The 20,464-nt window shown below is 40.4% G+C and overlaps 1 protein-coding gene across 1 annotated transcript in view; it reads right to left on the bottom strand.

The window, feature by feature from the left end:
* Window positions 1-16,869, bottom strand: part of itga5 (integrin, alpha 5 (fibronectin receptor, alpha polypeptide)) — a 37,438-nt gene extending 20,569 nt beyond the window's left edge. The window contains exons 1-4 of the mRNA XM_079478651.1: window positions 16,472-16,869; window positions 4,732-4,862; window positions 777-877; window positions 222-345 (exon numbers count right to left, since the gene is read on the bottom strand). Of these exons, the coding sequence (XP_079334777.1) occupies window positions 222-345; window positions 777-877; window positions 4,732-4,862; window positions 16,472-16,668 (553 nt within the window). The 5' untranslated portion in view covers window positions 16,669-16,869. The remainder of the gene's footprint in view (window positions 1-221; window positions 346-776; window positions 878-4,731; window positions 4,863-16,471) is intronic.
* Between the last annotated feature and the right edge of the window lie 3,595 nt (window positions 16,870-20,464).

Here is a 20,464-nt window from a genome sequence, read left to right as displayed (position 1 = left end):
GGGGTCCAGTGCCGTTCGGTTACCAACTTTCTTCAATACATCTTCTTTGGTGTTCTGCTGAAGAAAATTCCGGTTTGAAATGAGAAGAGGGTTAGTTCAGAAAGTTCAGGTTTTAAATGACAAGAGGGTTAGTAAATGATGACAGAATTGTCATTTTTGGGTGAACTATCCATTTAAGTCATATGCACAGCATCAAACCAAATGTTCAGAGATTACCCCACCTGTGCGACACGGAGCATATTCCACAAACTTGGTGAAATTTTTGACTGACAGATAACATGATCCAGTGGTTTCGGCTTCAGGCGTGTACTCCATGCCCCTCCATGAGTACAGAGGAGCACAAGCCTAGAGGAAGGATAATGTTAGGTTAAAGGTCACCTCCATCACACGTCAGAGAGGTTCACGGAAGAGGGAGATCAACAGCACATCTGGAGCAAAGTTACCATGACCCTGAATGTGTGGGCTTTTAATGTTCCACAGAAATGCAATATTATCCGGATGACAGGACAATTCAAATATAACAAAACACTTTTTTTTTTTGAAAATGAATAGAGCTAGATCTTTGAGATATATTACTGATGTATACAGCTCTCTAATTCATCTAAAACAAATACAGTGGGGATTATTCCGATTTATACAGACCAAAAAGATTTTTTTTTGTTGGAATTACCAAATTTCACAACATAATCAGTTTTCTTGAACCGCAGGATGTATGGCTTCGCATTTAGACTCTTATACAGAATATATGTCTTGTGATTCAAAGTAAAACATCCTACCAGGACACTATCTTCATGGACTCGTACTGTTGCTCCGAACCACTGGTGAGATTTGAACTCTCCCTGCTGCAGTGTGAAGTTCACAGTCAGGTTTAGATCACCTACAGCCAAAAACAAGTGAAAAGACAAACTAAGAAATGCTTCCACTGCTCAGATGGTTTTAGAAAGAACACACCGTAGTTACTTCATCAATCTGAATAAATGTCTTCAGGTGAAAAAAATGAACAGACTGCCCCATTAGTTCCTCAGACTCAGGTGACCAGTGAGGTTAAAGGTCAGCTGAAAGAGTGCGGGCACTCAAAAGGAAAAGACAGATGGTCACATATGGACTGAAACTGGATTCAAAATCAAAACAAAGGTGACATGTCCTGACCAACGAGAGAGGTGGAGACCGTCAGGGCTCAGGTTCAACTGCTGAACCAGAACAATCAGATTTCAGTCCATAATGTTCAAACTTGCCACAAAAAGCTCTCAGAAATGAGCCACTTACACTTTTAATGTCGAACTGAACTATGCCACGGAACGTTCTCCATTTGCACCATAATTTTACGCATGATGCAACATCTGATTTGGGGATGAAATAACAGATTTTTGAGAATCATGGGAATAAAATTCATGAGATTCACCATATTGGCAGAACTGTCCCCTACAGTCATTTTAGTCTGGCTCACAAGGAGGAGTGGCCTAGGAAATTATACCGTGCAAGGAAAACTACAAAACAGGAGCTGGTCCTATCTGTCAGATAAACCCTCTTGTTCTCTCCTTAAGTTCACAGCGCTTTTTCCTTTCTGAAAGCCTGTCATCCCTTCCAAGGAATTCCATTATTTTCTCCTCCCTGTCTAAGTAACTATCTCCCACTCATTCTTTTACTATCATGTATTGCTTTTTTATCTATCTTTACTTGTCAACTCCTCACGTCATCCTATTTCTCCCAAACTACCCTAACACACGTGCAGACATAAACACACATGCCTTCCTTTCCCCAGACGTCTGTTCTTTCCATCTCTGAAGGATCATGGGTACCCCAGTAGGAAAGCAGTCGGGATTACAGCCCTTTAATAACATTAGACTTATATGCCTTATGGTCAACCCCAGGGTGATCGAATTCTCCCTCTCCGTTTCCCTGTTTTCAAGTCCTGCCTTTCCCTTGTGCTCTGCCAAAGTAAAGAGGGTTGAAAAATCACGCAGGAAGACCAGCAGCCCTGCCCCTGACTCCTTACAACTGAAAACTATGAATTGTGTGTGCAATGTGCTCCTAGACACTCCAAGACATTTGAAATAAGATGCCAGCTAAGGTAAATCTGCTGGCGGTCGGGGTGGGAAGAGAATCAGTCAATGTCAGAGGAGGTGGAGCGTTAAAACTAACAATTATCTCACTTTCCACATAACGCTTGAAGAGTACAGCTGGGATGATAAAGCTCAGCGGGGAAGAGGAGAAAAACTTTGAGGAGAACTACACAAAACTTGGGTCCTCAAGATCTCGTTTTTTGTGTCAGGATTGCCTCTATAACTTGAGACTCAAGATTTTGTCAAGAGTTTCATTCGTTGATGTTAGAATCCGTGTTCATTTTGTATCAAGCTTAAAAGTCTTTTAAGTCTGATCGGGTGGCTTTACACAATTTCGTACCGCCGAGGTGTGAGGTTTTTATTCAAGTCATCTTTTGCATACGAGATGCTTTTGACAAGAGATTCCCAAAAATCTTTAAAAGACATTACAAATCATTTCTTTCATGTCATTCAAAACCTCATTTATCTGTGGAACACAGAAGAAGATTTTTTTAAATGTGTGGTTTTGTGGCCATACAAAGAAAGCCAATGTTCTTCAAAATATCTTCTTTCGTGTTGTGAAGAAGAAAGTCATAAGTAAAATAGGTTGCAACAGAGACCACAATTTATGTAGACAGCAACAAATTCCCGCTACATAAGATTACTGCGGATTTAACCAATCGGATTAAAGAGGAAACATTAAACACTGCTAAACCAATAACTAAGGGATGCCTGTGTTGTGATTCACAGCCATTTTCATTAAAATCCCCTCTATCCGTAATCCTATGAGTGCTCACAGTTGCAAGACTCTCGTGGGATGCCCGGGGTGAAGAGGTCACACACACCACTCTCTCTCTCTCTCTCTGCGGTGAGTGAGGTATCCCATTTGTAAAACATCAGACCTGTGTGAATAAGGGCGAGACAGGGAGGGCCATCGGAAGGCACAGGGCACATGGCTAAATTCAGTCATCACATCAAGTGTCCTCTGGGAGATGCCAAGAGTAGAAAATGAGAAAAGACAAGAGTCAGCATCCCTCCCCCTCATCATTCTCTGTTATTTTCTTATCAGGGAGGAAGAGGAAAGAGGTTAGATCTTGAGACGTGATTATCTATCAGGGACGTGAGGCTGGAGGAAGTACTATGTGACCCTCTCTTGACCCACTTAGAGAAACCGACGTGCATTAGCAACCGCTGGGTCAAGCGCTTTTTCAGGTGGTGAGGTCCTATGAAAATTCATTAAGTAAATATGAACAATGCAAGTGCAACATCAAGGATTGCAATGGTAAAAAATGTTGCCATTTATTTTCTCCATATATGATTTTTTTATAAATACATAAACCATTCAAGCAGACGGAATGTTTCTAAATTTGTTTATAGATAAGAGATTGAAATTGCAGTCTATCTGTCTGTTTTACACTTCTCAAAATATCATCCATTTCAAATCCGTCTGTCAATCTGATGTATTGACATCTAATTAAATGATCATTCGATAAACATTGACCTCCGAGACTTAACCAACCGCTGCAATACATCACACATCACAGAGTATTACCTCAATTCAATTTCCATCTACCGCTCGAATATTAAATTACGCCAAAATAAAATTTGATTTTAATTGAAGTCAAATGTAATAGGAAGAACGGCCTGGCATTTGTAAGATTCATAAGTACACATTATTTTTATTAAAACCACCCTGTGTAGAAAAGGCCCCTCGCAATTTCACCAAAAGTCTGCTATTTGCAATGATATGGATGGATATATTCCATAACTTTCAGTAATGTATAACAGCACACGTTTCAAAACTAAAGATAAACCAAGCCACACGTGCCTATAAAAGGTTTTGCCAAAGACTTGCTCTTGTGTGTGTGTGTGTGCGTGCGTGTTAAACAGTAAATCTGGATTTTCACAGCACAGACTTTCACTTTGCAGGAAACAAGCCAGCAGTCAGGAACATTTCACTGTCCCTCTGACATGTGTTCTACATACTCAACTTGGATCGGTTCTTAGCACGCAGTCCACATCAAGAAAATAGACACTTGATAGAGTGCATGTTGTGGTCCGCGCTTAGTGTTTTTCCTGGTCACTGTAGTCCATGGAAATTTGAAGCTTTGAGATCTACATATTTCGTTTTACCACAAGAGATGACTTCAAAGACCAATGATGATACATATGCAGGAACTAATAAGACGACCACAGAAAACTTACATATACAAATCGCACTACACAAACACTAAATTTAAGCTTTGGCCTATTCCAAACCTTGTTTACAAGTTACTTGCTTGAATGTTCTTCTGAAAGAGAACCCTTGTTTTTTTTTAATTAGAAAATTCATGTCGAGTCTGCTTTCACCTCCTTCTAAATCCCATCTTCCATCGGCACAGCAAACAATCCACACAATGAAAGGAGAAGGGCTGTGTTCCGAAGGGTGCTAGCTTTCAGGAAGCCATAATGGAGGGAGCAGATATCCATCACCACAGGGGTTGTTTTGAAGGGGATGTGGGAACTTAAGTGACTGGATCTACTTAAGAGTGCTGGTAAACAATTCTGAAGTTCTCAATAAGGAGCTAAAAAAGGGGTATTCATTCACTAAATATTTTCTAAACTTATCAAGACTTTCTAAACTAAACATGAAAGTGATTTCTGAGGCTGTTTACCTAATCGTGTGTTAAATCAGGTCACTGAAACTTACCGTATGGATCAAACTCGATGCTGCTGCATTGTGATTGGTCGAGGCTCCATGGACAGTAGAAGACCGATCCTCCCTCTCTGATGTTGGGCTGGCTGGTGTTGGCTTTGGGCGCTCCAACTATAATACTCACACTGTTCAATGGAGAAAAAAGATGAAGCAAGATGTTAGCATACTACGAAGACCATTTATAAGAGGAAAAGAAATCGAAAAGTGCCATGACACAACAGTGCTATGAGGAACTTGGGTTTGAAGTCTAAGGTAAAGAAAACATCTTCGTGTTCCTTTTTACATTTTAATAGGATTATAAAGACCGACCAGAAACTAGAAGAGAAATGCTGATGATCTGTAAGGAAATGGACTGGCTGCTAATCCACAGTACTGTTCTGTATTATGCAACAGTGTGGCCATGTGCAATCGTCCAGTCCCACTGGGTAATAAGTCAATGAGAAAACAAGAGCTGAGATTGTAGAGTCTGTGGTGGACCTACAGATGGTTTTCTTCAGGGTTATTGCACACACACATACTACACAACAACACACATTTGAAAACACATCCTCCAAGCAATGCACAAACCAACAAACTTTCAACCATGAGGAATAAACAATAGTGGTTGGCCAGGAAGAGAGAGACGCACTAATATTAGATTTTTAAAATAAAAATGAATACGGTTCACTATACAAAACTTGGCCACGATGTTTGGGTTTGGGTGGTTGCCAGGGTATTTCTTTGCAGATGCTAGGTGTTCTGAGGATTTTTGATTCATTGCTATGGTGTTGAAAAAGTGTTTTGGACGGTTGCGAGGATGCTCAAAAACCCTCATGCCCTCATATATCTATTTATACGGTTCTAGTTCTTAGATGTGCCTCGGGTCTCCTCTTCTAGCATAGGCAAGGTTGAAAATAGCCTGAGGGGACCCTTGTTGGGAACATATTTATATTCGTAAACCTTATATGCTGTAAATTAAACTACATTTGTGTAAGAATTAGTGCTGTTCCTAGTGTTTTAATTCAATTGCAGTGAATCATATTTGGGATACATCTGAAACAAGCTCCCTCAGAAGTACTAAAAAGTGAGACGGATACTCCCAGCGTCCCTGCTCTACTAATCTGAGTCTAATTTTCCAAGAGCCGGTGTGGATTTGTGCCGCCATGACCTCATTGTCTGTCAACTTACTATCATCTTTCCTGTCATTAACCCTGGTCTATTGAGAGCAAGGGGTGGGTGGTATGGAGGTGTTTTTCAGAGGGCACTGGGGGCATCTCTGGGGGGGTCAAGGTACAGGAAGAGAACACCCTTTCCTGCCCCCTGGGCTGCTCTCGGTGACGCGTAACAGAGGGTTTCCTTACAATGGCCGTATTCAGCGAATGCTTCGGTCAGTCGTGCACTCAAGCTCACTTTAGATGCACTACAGAGATAGAGTCTTGTTAGGTAAGACCAGATGACCACTGGAAGCACAGACAGCAGCACAAGCAGAGAACAGACTGCCTGTTCAGGGTATCACACATAAGAAAAATGATGACATTTTCATTATATTATTACTAAAACTAAATATTCTCTCATAAATGTCAAAAGTTTCTCGTTTTGTTTCGTAAATTTTACAAAATGTGGAAAAGAAGAGTCATAAACGATTAATACATTTATGAAACTGTAATTAAAAGTCACTAGAAATGGAGTTGAGTTTTTTTTTCAGCGATACTACTGTCAATCTTCTTGTTTCCTTAAGAGTCTACTGTATTTATTTCTAAATTGATCTTATTTTTGAAAAAATGATGGACAGTCTAAAATGAAGCTGACCAGGTTTTCAAGTTGTACTCTGTATGTGACAAGAGTGACCTAACTTTACTGATGTCCAACTAAATATTTACAGAATTTGTGTTTCTTCCTTTCCTTTTTAATACTAAACTTGTAAATCCCAAAGCGAATTTGGTTATACAAAAAAAGAAAGAAATTTGAAAAAGAGATTTTGTTGGGATCAAGAAATCCTGAAAAAAAATAGTAGCGGATCAATCATGAAAAAACTGCAGATGCTCCATTTGTTTTTCTAAAAAGAGGTGGGGGCAACCAAAACAATGGCCTTTCCGGCCTGGAGTGAGTATCCCGTTTTTCCACCGCGTGTGTGGACAGAGAGACCATCCCTAAGGTGTTAGAAAGCTCCAGCTGTGGTGTAATGTTAATCCCAGACTCCCATGATGCCTCTCCCCTGGGAGTTTAGAATGAATAAGTACATCTAAAAAAATGTCTAAATCAAAACTGAGAAATGAACAGGCTGGTCCACCTCAATTGAACCCAGGCGCACCAGAAATGAACTTGCATGCACAAGTCTGATGAAATATTATTTTGCTATGATGCATGTGGAATGCATCTAACAGCTGCAAACCCTCTAACTTTCCCAAGCGCTTCCACTCTAATCTAACTTCTCAAGTTTCTGGAATGTCATGCACTTTCACTACCGCTTTGGCTCACAAGTGTACAGTTACAGTACATGCATTGCATTTTCTTATTGATTCATAAGTAGGAATGTTGTTAGCACTTTGGAATATATGCAAAACACAACAAATATCCATTTATAATACAATAAATAATTTAATATCATATAAGAAGAAAAAATATATATATATATATAATGTATAAAAAAACTACACTATTTGGTACTCTATTTAAACCTCACATGTGCCGCTTTATAAATAACACACAGCATTATATTCACTATCAAATCCATTTAACAGGAAACTCAGAAATGCAAAACGCTTTAATCAGCCCAGTTGGAAATGACTGTATTTTCCGCCTAACACTGTAGTAAACACAGTCCAAACCGTAGTTTGATACGGATCTGAAAGAACTGTAAATAAGAAACAATTAGCATGTAATGGGATTTATCTTCCAGGGGATCTCGTGTCTCCTAAATTTCCCTCTTTTTCCCGCTAAGCCCTTAAATGTCGAACTGACATTAGCATAATGATAAGAGCCAGATCGCTTTGGTTTAGATGCTAGATTTGCTCTGTATAAAATAAGAAAGACTTTTTTTACTGGAGTTCTGACTTTAATTAAAACAATCTGCCTTGTAAGAGAACAACAGAATGCTGTTCTGGATGCAAGGAGAACAAATTATTAAACTATTAATAGCAACCGTAAACCGCTGAGCAGATTTATAGCAAAAGTCGAAAGGGGGTTAATGCGTCAGTTTGCTGAATCACTGAAAATGAGTGTGCGGCGTGCAGAAAATATATTGATTACAGTTTTACTTTTACCATGAAATTATATTTTCCATTTTTCTTTCATCTGCATTGTAACGCTAAAGCATAAAAACAACTGTTTTCTATGAGAAAATCCTAAATAACTTTGGTTAAGGCAAAATATTTACAGATTTGGCAATAGTGGGTGTTAACTCGCTAGCCCACTTGTTAACAGTCGATAATACAATGTTCACAACAGGATATTCAAAACAAAGAGGGGACTTAATCTTATCTAGCCTACAATGATCGGAAAAGAATGTTTTTCTATATGAAATAACTAGGGTATGATCAGGTAAACTTACCAAAAAATAAAGTCTGTCATCATTTATTCACCTTTATATGATTCAAAACCTGCACATGTGAAACACAAAAAGATGATATTCTGAGAAATGTCTCGGTGGTTCTGTGCCCACACAATGGCAACAGGGTCTCATGTTGTTTGGTTACCAACCGACGTTCTTTAAAATATCTTCGTTTGAGTTTTGCACAAGAAAGTTCACATGAGGGTAAATAAATGATTCAAGGCATTTTTTTAAGTTTTATTGCTGGGTACACTATTCCTTTAAAGACAGGAGACAGCTTAAATGCCATTGTGGTGTCTCTGAGAGAGACGACCACCGTCTCGAACCGAAGTCGCTAATCAGCAGACGCAAACACCATTCTTTGTGCACCGCTAATTAAGCCAATTGAGTTCGTCTGGAATTTAGCCTTAGATATTTACTGCTAAAATGCTAACCTTAGATGCTCACCGCTAAGGCTAAGGATGTCACTGAAATGGCACTGAAATCTCAACACGTCTGAGGTTTGGTAATCAGACCCGAATTGAGCTATAAAAATAAATTAACGTACCACAGATAACATCTACTTAAATTGTGGCAACGAAACGTTGGGTGAAAGACGCTGACAGAGCAAAACTAAAGTCACTAATTGGCTTGTGGATATCAGATGGCAAATTCTTGCTATACTTCCCACTTTAAAACATGTCTCCACCCATTCCACACTTCATTATGTTCCAGCTGTTTAGCTTATGTCACTTGAACGCTATTATAATTGCTTAAGCTTTCCAGGAAACCCCATTGGTTGGATGAAGGGGCATGATAATCACAATCAAACTAAATGCAAAACCTACACTTGCCTCCGTCATTACATATGGCATTGTAAAGGAAACAGTACACAGCCAGTGTTGGTAGAAAAATGAAGTAGGCACAACTGTCCCAACCCTGTGGGCTTAAAAAAACGAAATAAATCAAGCTAAAGGCAATGCAATACACGTGCCAACATAATTTATTAGTGACTTCCGTCATTTGTGATTGCTCCAGCTTTTCCCATGCCCACCAGACATACAAAAACAATAACATAAGGTTTCAGACTGATTGTAATTTGGCCTTAGGAGCATTTCTGAAGCACTTTGCAAACACAGTCGACCAATCAGGCCATTCAGAGGCATGTGGAATCTGAATGCCGTTATTAGCAAAAAAGATTATGGTGGCAGCACACCATGTTCTCACACAAGATGTGGAAGTGATCCAAAACAAATTTTAGGCCTTTGCAACTCTTCTACATCAGGGAACACGCACTGACCTCGGTGAACCGACGTTCTCGAATCAAAGACAGCTCAAGTACATTTTAAGGATGGTTCGTTTTTTGGTGTTTTCCTTGTGAGACGCCAGTGGGCATGAACACAGATTCCTGTCTGTCTCTGTATCGTTAAGCACCTAATAATAAGACGGATAAAAGCGGGATGAAGAAATTCTGTCTGCCGGCCCACCGTCTGCTCTGTGGAACCGATCCGCACATGATCTGTTCTGCTGTCTGGGAGCCATGGCCCGAAGATGATGAGCAAAGCAGTGACCGCTGGGTCAGCTGGCACTGAGGGACGAAAGCTCACTTAAAACCAAAGCGACAGGAACTCTATGGTGAACTGAACAGTAATGAAGGGAGACAATAGAAACCAATATCATAATCTCACAGTAATACAAAGCAAATGCTCATTTGAATCTCATACACTTATTGGGAGGCTAAATTCACATTGTTTACAATAAGTTATCTAAATGTATCCGTTGCATTAAAACTGAGACATTTGAAATCGCCTACTTCCATACTTTATAGTAGGCGAAAATGAGTATGAGTGATGAAAAGTACGTCCGAAATCTCAGTATGCAAAAAAACATTAAGCTAGAACTACCCGGATGGTCTACTACTTCCGCCGAGATTCGTGAGTGTGCATTGGATGGACACTTCTCTATCCCATGGTGCCACTGGAGCTGAGTAACGGTGAAATTTAAAAAGTAAATCAAATAAATATAGCGTTTTTAATTTAAGATGAATTTCTCGTGACTTATGTTTTTATCAACGCTCACGTCTAGGTTGTTGTTAATATGTCATAGGTCAAAGAGCATACGGGTCACATGACCATAAAACATGGCAGAAATGTATTCATACTACACCCACTCATACTATATAGAACGTACGGTTTTAATGGTCGATAGGAAGGTACTTATTCAAATTCCGTGAGTACTGTCACAGAATTGAGATGAAGCTACTGCAATACTTGATAGGACAGAAACGTTTGTTTCCGACAATGCACAGTTCAAATGTACAAGATCTTGTAAAACGAAAAATGCACCTTTGCAGTGTCTGCTGCGAGGCTGTGCTGGTTTGGAATAGCCGTTAAACGTGCACACATGCCTTCAGCTGTTGATCTGATAAACATTCCCACCCCGTTTTCAAGATTTTAATGTCACCACAAAAACATTTCCTCCCAGAGGATATGGTGCGATTCAGCATCACAGCACCAGGTGCGGAGGGGTCAGCCAGATCTAGTTTACTTGACTCGCTGCACAAACAGGCATCTAGTGTTGTATTATTTGATACGCCAATTAAAGTACCAACAAACCAGAGGGAATTAAAGTGGGAACATAAGAACGGCACCCTGAAAGGTGTACTGTAAAGAGAAAAGCGAGTCAATGTTTCGTTGTAAAAACTTTTCCACATCAAACATCCTCAAGTTTGAATTGTGTGCAAATAATTCAAGCTGTATAGCTTTCTGATTGGCACTTTGTGTGGTTGCATTCTTCTGTCTTATTGGCCAGTGAAATATACATAAATTTACATGCATTTGGCATAAAAGTAATGTAACACAAAATGTCCTTAAGGGGACAGTTCACCCAATAGAAAATTCTGTCATTATTTACTCGCCCTTGAGTTGTTCCAAATCTGTATAAATGTGTATAAAAGAGAAAGATATTTGGAAGAATTCTTGTACCCAAACAGTTCTTTGCCGCCATTGACAACCATAGTAGGAAAAACTACAATGGTAGACAAAGGTGCCACGAAATTGCTTTCCAACATTCTTCAAAATATCTTCTTTTGTGTTCAACAGAAGAAATAAATGTATGAAGTATTTTTTCTTACTAGCCAATGGTGGCCAAGAACTGTTTGGTTACAAGTATTCTTCCAAAAATCTTTCTCTGTGTTCATTAGAACAAAGACATTAATACAGATTTGGAACAACTTGATAGGGAATTAAGACTTTTATTAAGAGGAAAAAGATTTTCCTTTTTGGGTGAACTGTCCCTTTAAGCATCAAACTTACTGCACTAATATTGACACTTTTTTTTATTTCGCACAAATTGTCACACCACAAAAAGAGCAGCATCAGTTTATTCAACAGGGAACAGTCAGCCATGTTGTTCAACTATAGGCCTTTTAACATTTCATTTTCAATTAGCGGCGCAACAATTTAAAGCCTCCCGCATCATTAACAGTTTGTTTATAGCTCTTAAATCTCCTGATACCAAATTGTAACCCCAACCCCCCAATAAGCTATAATTCACACATTTACAGACACCAGTAAACATCGCATTGTAAACTGTGACTGCTGGTGGTTGACACCTCTTGAGGAGTACTCTCACCATGGAGTCCTTTTGTTCCCACTTTAAAAAAGTTAAAAGAGCCATCAACTACAATAAGCATAAATCACTCACCTTTACATGCTATACCTCATATTCTTTGTTTTTAATCCAGCAGGCCATCTAAATGGACGCTCGTTGCCGGCCCAACAGGGGCTTTACACACCAGAACAGACACAATGTAGTGCAGATCTCTGTCGGTCAGCCTTCTACATTTAGGGTAGATCATTATCTCCTCATCTGTTCTGTTCTAGTGTGTAAAGCCGGGCCATTATAAGGCCCAAGGGCTTAACGTCTGCAGTTGACTGGGCCATTTGTTCTACCACGATCGAACGTATGCCTGTTTTTCAACCAGGGCGCATGTACAACCTCACACACAAGAGCCCATTATACAAGCCTGCCAGGTCCAACTACGCCATAAAAAGCAGACGACTTTTCAACGACTAAGACAAGTTAGACAACCTTACCCAAACTCCCAATCAGCGAGTATGATTGTACCCATTTACCTGCAAGGTCTAATTGGACCAAATAGACAGCTGCATCAGAGCCAAATGTCACGAGGCCAAGAGAGCTAAATGAGGTTTTATCAAGAAACGAAGGAGGCAAAACATGACTAAATAAATACAGATTTAAGTCACATGGAAACAACGGGCTACTGAAAACAGCAAACCTTTTCTACTAAAACACAAAGGCCTCTATTGTACAGACTCCATGGAAAACCCTAGTCGTCGAAGCGAGAACCTGAGTGGAGCAAAGCTTGGCAGCCAACATACACACACCCATCTCCAGCTGGATCCAAGACTAGGGACAACAGACAGATTAATCCGTTGGAGGACGAGCGAGGATAAACGACAAAAGAAACATTTCTGGTTTAGCAAGAGCTCAAAGTCCGAGATAAATATTGATTTAGCAATGACCTCCTTAGAAAAGGTGAGCATGATCAGCACAGTAAGGGCCAAACATGATGTCACTTCCTTTCAAACACATGGTACAAGGCGTTGAGGTCATCATCAGAAGAGTCTCAACTTGGGTTATAAAGAATATCGAAGCAGGTGATTAGTTTTCATGTTTAACAGTAATATTCCTTCCAATACTGATAATATTGTGGCTGTAAATTTGTTGATTTTGGCAAATGCTGCAGACAGTCCTGTTCCTCAGATTTCGAGAGCAAGAATAAAACCGTCGCCAACAATCATCAAACACGCAAAAAATATTTTTAAACATCATAAACACAAATGGAATTTATGCATAGAAATACATTATTCTCTAAGAACAACACTTAGCATCTGGAGCCACGCAAATCCCAGCATGAGATACGTTCTCCTTCAATAGTTTGTGCAATCCAAACATTTCAAATAAAGGTATTTGGTTTTCTGACATCCAAACCTATATCCAGACCCTGACCTTTGAACTATCACAGCACACAGGATCATCTCCTTATCCAAAAGCAATGAACGCTGAGACGAAAGAATGTGGCGCTCCTCCACATCACCGTCTGTCAGGGTTTTACCTTCACTGTCAAACATTAACTGTAGGGTCCGACAAGAGCATCCAAGGACATGGAGGAGCGTTTCTTTTTTTAAAGATACTCAGTGACTGACTGGAAAAGAACACGACTTTCATGAACCAACCCCAAACAGGACAACTTTGGGTTATTTACCAGCCCGTCCCAAAGAGACCCCAACATAAGGATGTTCTGTTCTTCGCTCCATATCTAAGGACCATAAATTTCTCCTCCATGTATACAGCTGACAAGCCCCCTGACATTGAGATCATGAACTCTGTCCTCAGGCAGTTCTCTGTGGTGGTCTGCACGCTAACTAATTCAATTAACGCGTGCCAAGCAGTAATGTTCTCCTCAGACGTACATCATGCAGACTATAAGGAACTGTCCATGGGCGTAAGAATGAAAATACAGCTTGAGAGAAAAAGAATGACAGTGAACATACCTGACACTAGATTCATCTTGAGAGAAAGAACAGAAAGTTAGACAGCTGCCTGCGGCATATGACTTTAGTTTGGAAATGCATTACTCTGATATCCACAACCACAGCATGATTTTAGATTTCATTCATACTTCATTCATTCAAGGTTTATGCACCCCTCTCTTGAGTTATTTGGCACCGCTTTCAGCTACAAGGGTGTAGGTCAGGACTTCCAGAATTCTGTAGATATTCCATTTTACATAAACCCAGAAAAATGTACAGATTGCATAATAGGTGCTGATAAAATAAAAATAAGATATTTTTGAAGAATGTTGGTAACCGAACAACGGTGGTACCCATTGACTTGAATGGATTTTGTGTTTATTCAATTGAAGTGAATGGGTACGCCATTCTTTGGTTACCAACATTCTTTAAAAAGCTTATTTTATGCTCTGCAGAACAAAGAGTCATTCGGGTTTGAAATGACAAGAGGGCGAGGAAATTACCGAATTTTCAGTTTTATTTTACAGGTGCTTGTATGATAAAGTAAACACGAAAATATTTGCAATCAAATTGCGCTGATGATCTCCAGGCTCCACTCATTTCAACTACTTGGCAACCCTGTTACTGTATTGCATCATGTGCACCAACTGAACATTTGAAGCAAAAACGGAAACATTCTTTCGAGGAAGAAGAAAACCTCAGATATCATACACCCCGCCACCCCTTCATTCAGCCTCCTGTAGGAGGCCCATCTCCCCCCCGTCCACCTTCATGAGGACAACTCTGGGATGAGAAAAGTTCAGATGAAGTCATTCAAGAGCGGGCTGCGTCTTGCCTTGACTTCATAACTCGTAAGAGCGGGAGGCAGACGTCTAGAGTATTTAAGTGGAAGTAGTGAGTAAGGGGTTTAAATACCATGCTGGATTAGATCATTGAGGAGACGGAGTGAAGAAGCACGCGTTCATAGGTCGCACACACGCAATGACACACTTCTCTGACTCACTCACAATGCGTCATACGCCGAATCGCAGACTGCTTCTGGATTTCAGACACCCAAAGCAACACTGTAGCTTTTAATATAGGGAAACCTGCCTTGAATAAGGTAGGCAACAAAAAAGACCAAGAGTAAAGAAGACATAATAAGAGAGTGAGACACAAAGAGACTAAAACCATTGTGGAGCCATCACAAATTCATGCTGACTAAGACCCCTTTACAGCTGTGCGCGGCTAGACACAGCCCACCAGATAAAAACACAGATGGAGATGGTTGATTGTACTAGTCAGGGCATGCGTGAGTTAATGATAACAGCAATCATACCATCGGTCGGTGTTGCACAGCTGTCTGCAGCACGAAACGCAATGCACTGCCATGCAACCTGGGGGGATCGAAACTCTGATGTGATTGCATGACACGTCTTTGTGATTTCCCTCTAGATTTAAGCTCTTTCATGGCTACTCAGATCATATCTATAGGTCGAAGGTGATTATGTGGCCATGTTGTCTCAACTAACAATCACTGTTAGATTATATCTACAATTAGGGCCACTCCTTTCACCAACCTTTCTCGTCCCCGAGCCACTTCAATAACAGACGTCCATACGCATTACAGGTACATATAAAGGCACTTAAAATATCAAAGTTGCTCATTAAACAAAGCAGCACAAAAGCAGAGCCAAGTGATCTAGAATCAGCAGTTAAATCATAATATAGACCAACGGCAATACATAAAATACAATTCACAGTGTACTTGGATACATTTTATCCAAAGGTCACTGTTAGCGGTCCATTCCAGGGGTATTTTTAAGGGGTTAGAGATTCTTACACCTGACTATAGAGCCAGACTCCGCACTGGCTTTAAGTGTCCACAACACATGCAATCTGGGATTATTATGTATGTGTGGGGGGTCTTCATTCACCCTGTGGATATCCGCCCTTTTGTACCCTCTTTACCTTACTATGACATCACCCACTCTCATGTTCTTATAAAATACAACTGATGCCACTTAAGCGGATATATATATATATCATCATGTGCTCACGTACACTTTACAGCTACACAAACACTTAATCACACAGGGGACCGTAGCTCCCCAACTGTGGTGATGTGCTTTGATCTAAATGGCAGTGCACACACTGGCTGGGAGTGTAAACAACAGTTGGGGGATACCCCAGGTTTCATTGCCCTCAGGTCTGGTGAGTGTCTATTAACCCTGAGGTCTTGGAGAATTTTAATACATTACTAGAACAGAGTCAGCCATTCTGATGCGTTTAAAGGGATGGAGAATTAAAAAGCTATTTTAAAACTATAAGCAATGAATGAACAGACCGTACACATGATTATCATTTTGGAATAAAGACTGGAAATAAAGACTGGAAAAAAGCAGTCACTTTTTTATCACAACAAATCAAATAGTAGGTTTTCTTGAAACTGAATAACAAACTGGTGTTTTGTGCACATAAAAACGATTGTATACTTCACTTTAGGATGAAAGATGCGGCCACCCCATGTAACACTTTTAAATCATTTGTTTAACATGAAAGGAAACTTTTAATGCAACACGTTTATGTCGAATGAAATAGAGAGCGTGTTAACCAGATCTCTTAAGCGCACTTTTCTTTGAATTCTCTCCAAGCGTGTTAAATGTGTGCGTCCAAAAAGCAAACTAACCTCGACCCGACCATGTAAAAGTCCACCGAGTAGCCGAAATAACTGCCGCTGGGTCCTTTATACACCGCTGGGTTGTCCACATCCAAGTTGAAGGCAACAGACAAAGGTAGAAGGAGCAACAGCGAAAGTCCCATTGAAGCGCAGCTCGTGAAGCGCAAAGCCGCCGTAGTCTTTGAACGGTGCCTTTTAGACCCCATGGCTATCGATATATAAGAGTCCAGCTGTTTAATTCAATTTCTTCCCAAATAAAATGGGGTCACTTGAACGGAGTCCTCCCGGGATAGCGCGTAAAAGATGCTGCTTCACGCAAATCTCATACCTTGCTGTTGCGCACCCGGATTGAGTCTTATTTTTCCAAGCGCCTGTGCGTATCTGCCCCTGTCTCTCCTTTCTGCGTCCTCCCTCTTACTTAATTGAAGGGGTATTAGGAGGAGGGCGTTCGCTTCTTCCACTCGTGACAAACTATCATGGAGGTGGGGCTAGAAGTGCAATTCACAAAGTGGAGACATGTAGCGGGGTATGGATAACTTGACTCATTCAACTAGGGAAAGTGCTCGCAAAACCAGAAATGACAACCTGTATAAAAAGAGACATGCTGATACATAATATAAATATAAATGAGAAGTGTTTACTTTAAAATGTTTGCTTTAGAAACAGTTGGCTGTTTAGAAACAGTTGGCTGTCGACGGGCGTTTTTTACGCGTAATTCTGGTGACCCGTCCAAAAGTTTATCTGTCCACTTGAAGGACTCTTTGCATAGTTGTCACAGATAGCCGAATGAATGATTAACCCTTTAAACAATGAAACAGTTGTTTTCAAAGACTTTTATCTTCCAAACAACGATCTCCAAACTTGTTGCTTTCAAAACACGTGCCTTCCCATTGACTAAATAGTCTATACCGATAACGGGTCATCTGGAGATAAATATTTGAACCACGACAACGAATTCCGCATGTAGGTAAAACAGGATATTAATCCATTTTTATTTTTGATACGTTTACACAGCGCGGGCCTGCACACTGAGTAAACTCTATTTTGGGGTGTGACTGTATAGAGACGCACGGAGCTGGGGAATTGCGCGACCCCGTCGACTGGAATAGAGCGTGTTGTTTTAGTTGATTCAGCCTCGGCTCAATGGATTTGAACGGGCAGCCAAATTTGGCTGTAAAGCCACAGGGAACTCCACGAGAAGACTGCTATTTGGGAAAGTGAGGGTGTGAAGGGGGAGCTTACAGCTGTCCGAACCTTGCTTAAACTCAGTGAAGTTGCCGTCTCGAAATGTTATTGTTTGTTTACTACAAAGTAAAGCGCGTAAAGCGACATCTGGAGCGCGCAAAACTATTTCAGGTCGCCGTTATTTGCTCTTTGTTTCAGCATACATAACGTTGCATTCCAGGCTTTATCGACATACAACATTACTAACAGCAAGTTTTGAAACAATACACGAACTGGTGTCTTTATGCATTTGGTTTTGAGTGATTAACAGTGTATTCAATGTATACTGCAACAATGTGCGTTATCCCCATGTATAGAAGCCATGAACGCAATGCTCTAATTGAGCACGGGAACACCTGAATTCATAGCATGAATACAACATCAAAGTGTTTTGTCTGTCACATCCATAATGAAAATATATGTGCCCACATTATGACAAGACACAACTTTGATCTTCAGGAATGTGGTAACTCCTCCAGCATTTTGGATTTAATCTGTCTTTCCCCCTTTTTTACACCTATTTGATTCCTGTCATGCACCCCATAAAACGTCCAGATACTGAGGCGTAACGATATTTACATATACAAAGAAGCACACATGTATTCCACTGACACTAGAGAGGTCAAAAGTTTGAGGATCTCGGAGAGGTTCGAGCATACACAGTTCAGAGAGAGATAAATTGTTACACGAGCACGCCGCCTGCCGCTTTGAGTCAACCCCCCCACTCCAAAAGGTTATCCTCCCAATTACCAGAGAGTCTCTAAATTATAGACGCTAAACACATTATATCTGCCGAGCACCTCAACATCTGGCACCTTGAGGAGAACGTGTGTTGTACATTTCACGAATCAAAGCACTGTCCCAGGCATTTTACAGGTAATGCGACATAATAATGCGAGGAACCATTTTAAATCCATAGCCCACGAGGCCTCGGTCCAGATGCTTGTGCAAGTGTTCAGTTAGAATAACAGGAAAAGATTAGGTAATGGGACTGGATGTAGGTCAGATTTTCTTTTCGTGAGCTGCGCAAAAAGGGCTGTCGTGTTGATATTAGTGCTGGGATGTTATCATATTTTAAGGGTTGTTCATGTATTGAACATGTGTATAAAGGAGCATTAATAAGTGACGATGGGTGGTAGTTAAAAATATTTTCTCCGGCAGGCTGAAATGAGGATTGTATATTTAATGTGTTAACATGTGAAATATTTTTCCTTAAACTGAGAACTGGTATGAGTGTGCTTCTATCCAGAAGGTGATTACAAACTTTGGTTGGAATTTAGCTGTACTGGGTTATCCCGCTCTGAGTCAGGTGGTTTGTCATACTTGTCTGGAGTCTAGAGAACATTCAAGATGTCTTAAATTAGAAAAACTAAAGATGATCTTCAGAATGAGTCTGAGAGCATCTCTTGTGCTTACTCATGCAACAGGATGAAGCTGGTCTGAAATGTTGAGCTAGCAGACGTGAAATCCCTTGAGTAAAACATGCTGAACTGTTACTTTTTTGTATTACCAGTGCAGCACCCCACCCCTTTTTTCCTCTTTAAAGTTTCTTTCAAAATATCATGACAAGATTAACTATGTGACTTAGATAGGAGGATTTCACACACTCCAAAGACTCACATGTAGCCTATCGAAAACCTGTGAATAACTTCAAAATGTTACTTGGACAGATTTGGATATGGAAGACTTTCCTACTTGCATTGTGATGTCATAAAAGCTGCCAGGTGACGATAAAGAGCAGAACAAAAATAGTGCGACTAGTCTGTGCGGTTCCCTGAGCAGCTGGGAGCTGTTTTAAGAGCAAAGTATATAAATATTATACATACTCATATTTGTTTCTTTTAATTACTATATATATACAGGCGTTGCATACCACTGACTGTTCCACGGCCTTCACTTGTACTTGACAGGTTCACGTAACATTGCGAGTTATGATTCAATTATGAATCAGTTTACAGAAGATACACAAAACAGATTTCTTCAGTCCAGCTCTGTTGGCATATGCTGTCGATTACCACAATAATTTCGAGTCAGTTTGTAAAACAAACAAAAATCACATTTACAGTAATAAAGGCATTCTGGAGTGTTTGAAAATCAGAAATGTGCCACTGAGTGACAGTTCACTGATAAATATCATCAATGTTATAATTTACATCTCTTTGTGATCAGCATGCCATTCTCTCTCTCTCTCTCTCTCTCTCTCTCTCTCTCTCTCTCTCTCTCTCTCTCTCTCTCTCTCTCTCTCTCTCTCTCTCTCTCTCTCTCTCTCTCTCTCTCTCTCTCTCTCTCTCTCTCTCTATCTCTCATCTCTCTCTCTCTCTCTCTCTCTCTCTCTCTCTCTCTCTCTCTCTCTCTCTCTCTCTCTCTCTCTCTCTCTCTCTCTCTCTCTCTCTTCTCTCTCTCTCTCTCTCTCTCGTCTCTCTCTCTCTCTCTCTCTCTCATAAACCTTTTCACCTAACTTCAGCAAACTGATATGCATCACTTGGACAGGAAATGCCTCTAACGTAAAGACCTTCCTTCACATCCTGCTTCTTTGACTTACTGCCTTTCGCACAGAATCTGTGGAATTTCTTGCTTCATTGTATTCTTCAACCATTTTTATTTTTTCCTTTAAAAGGGGAAGAAAAAGGGAGGTATTGCCGATAGCTTCAGGCTGCCTGTTACATCATAAGTTAGCATATGCATGCATCTTTAAGCAGGGGGATTTGTCTAGTGGCAGAATCGGGCTTTGTGCCCAGGACGAACAGCAAAGTCGATGCTATTTGAATGGCTTTATTA

This window comes from Barbatula barbatula (assembly GCF_947034865.1).
Source record: "Barbatula barbatula genome assembly, chromosome: 17".
NCBI lineage: Eukaryota > Metazoa > Chordata > Actinopteri > Cypriniformes > Nemacheilidae > Barbatula > Barbatula barbatula.
Note: the sequence above shows the minus strand (reverse complement) of the source record. Positions and strands in the feature narration are given on the sequence as shown.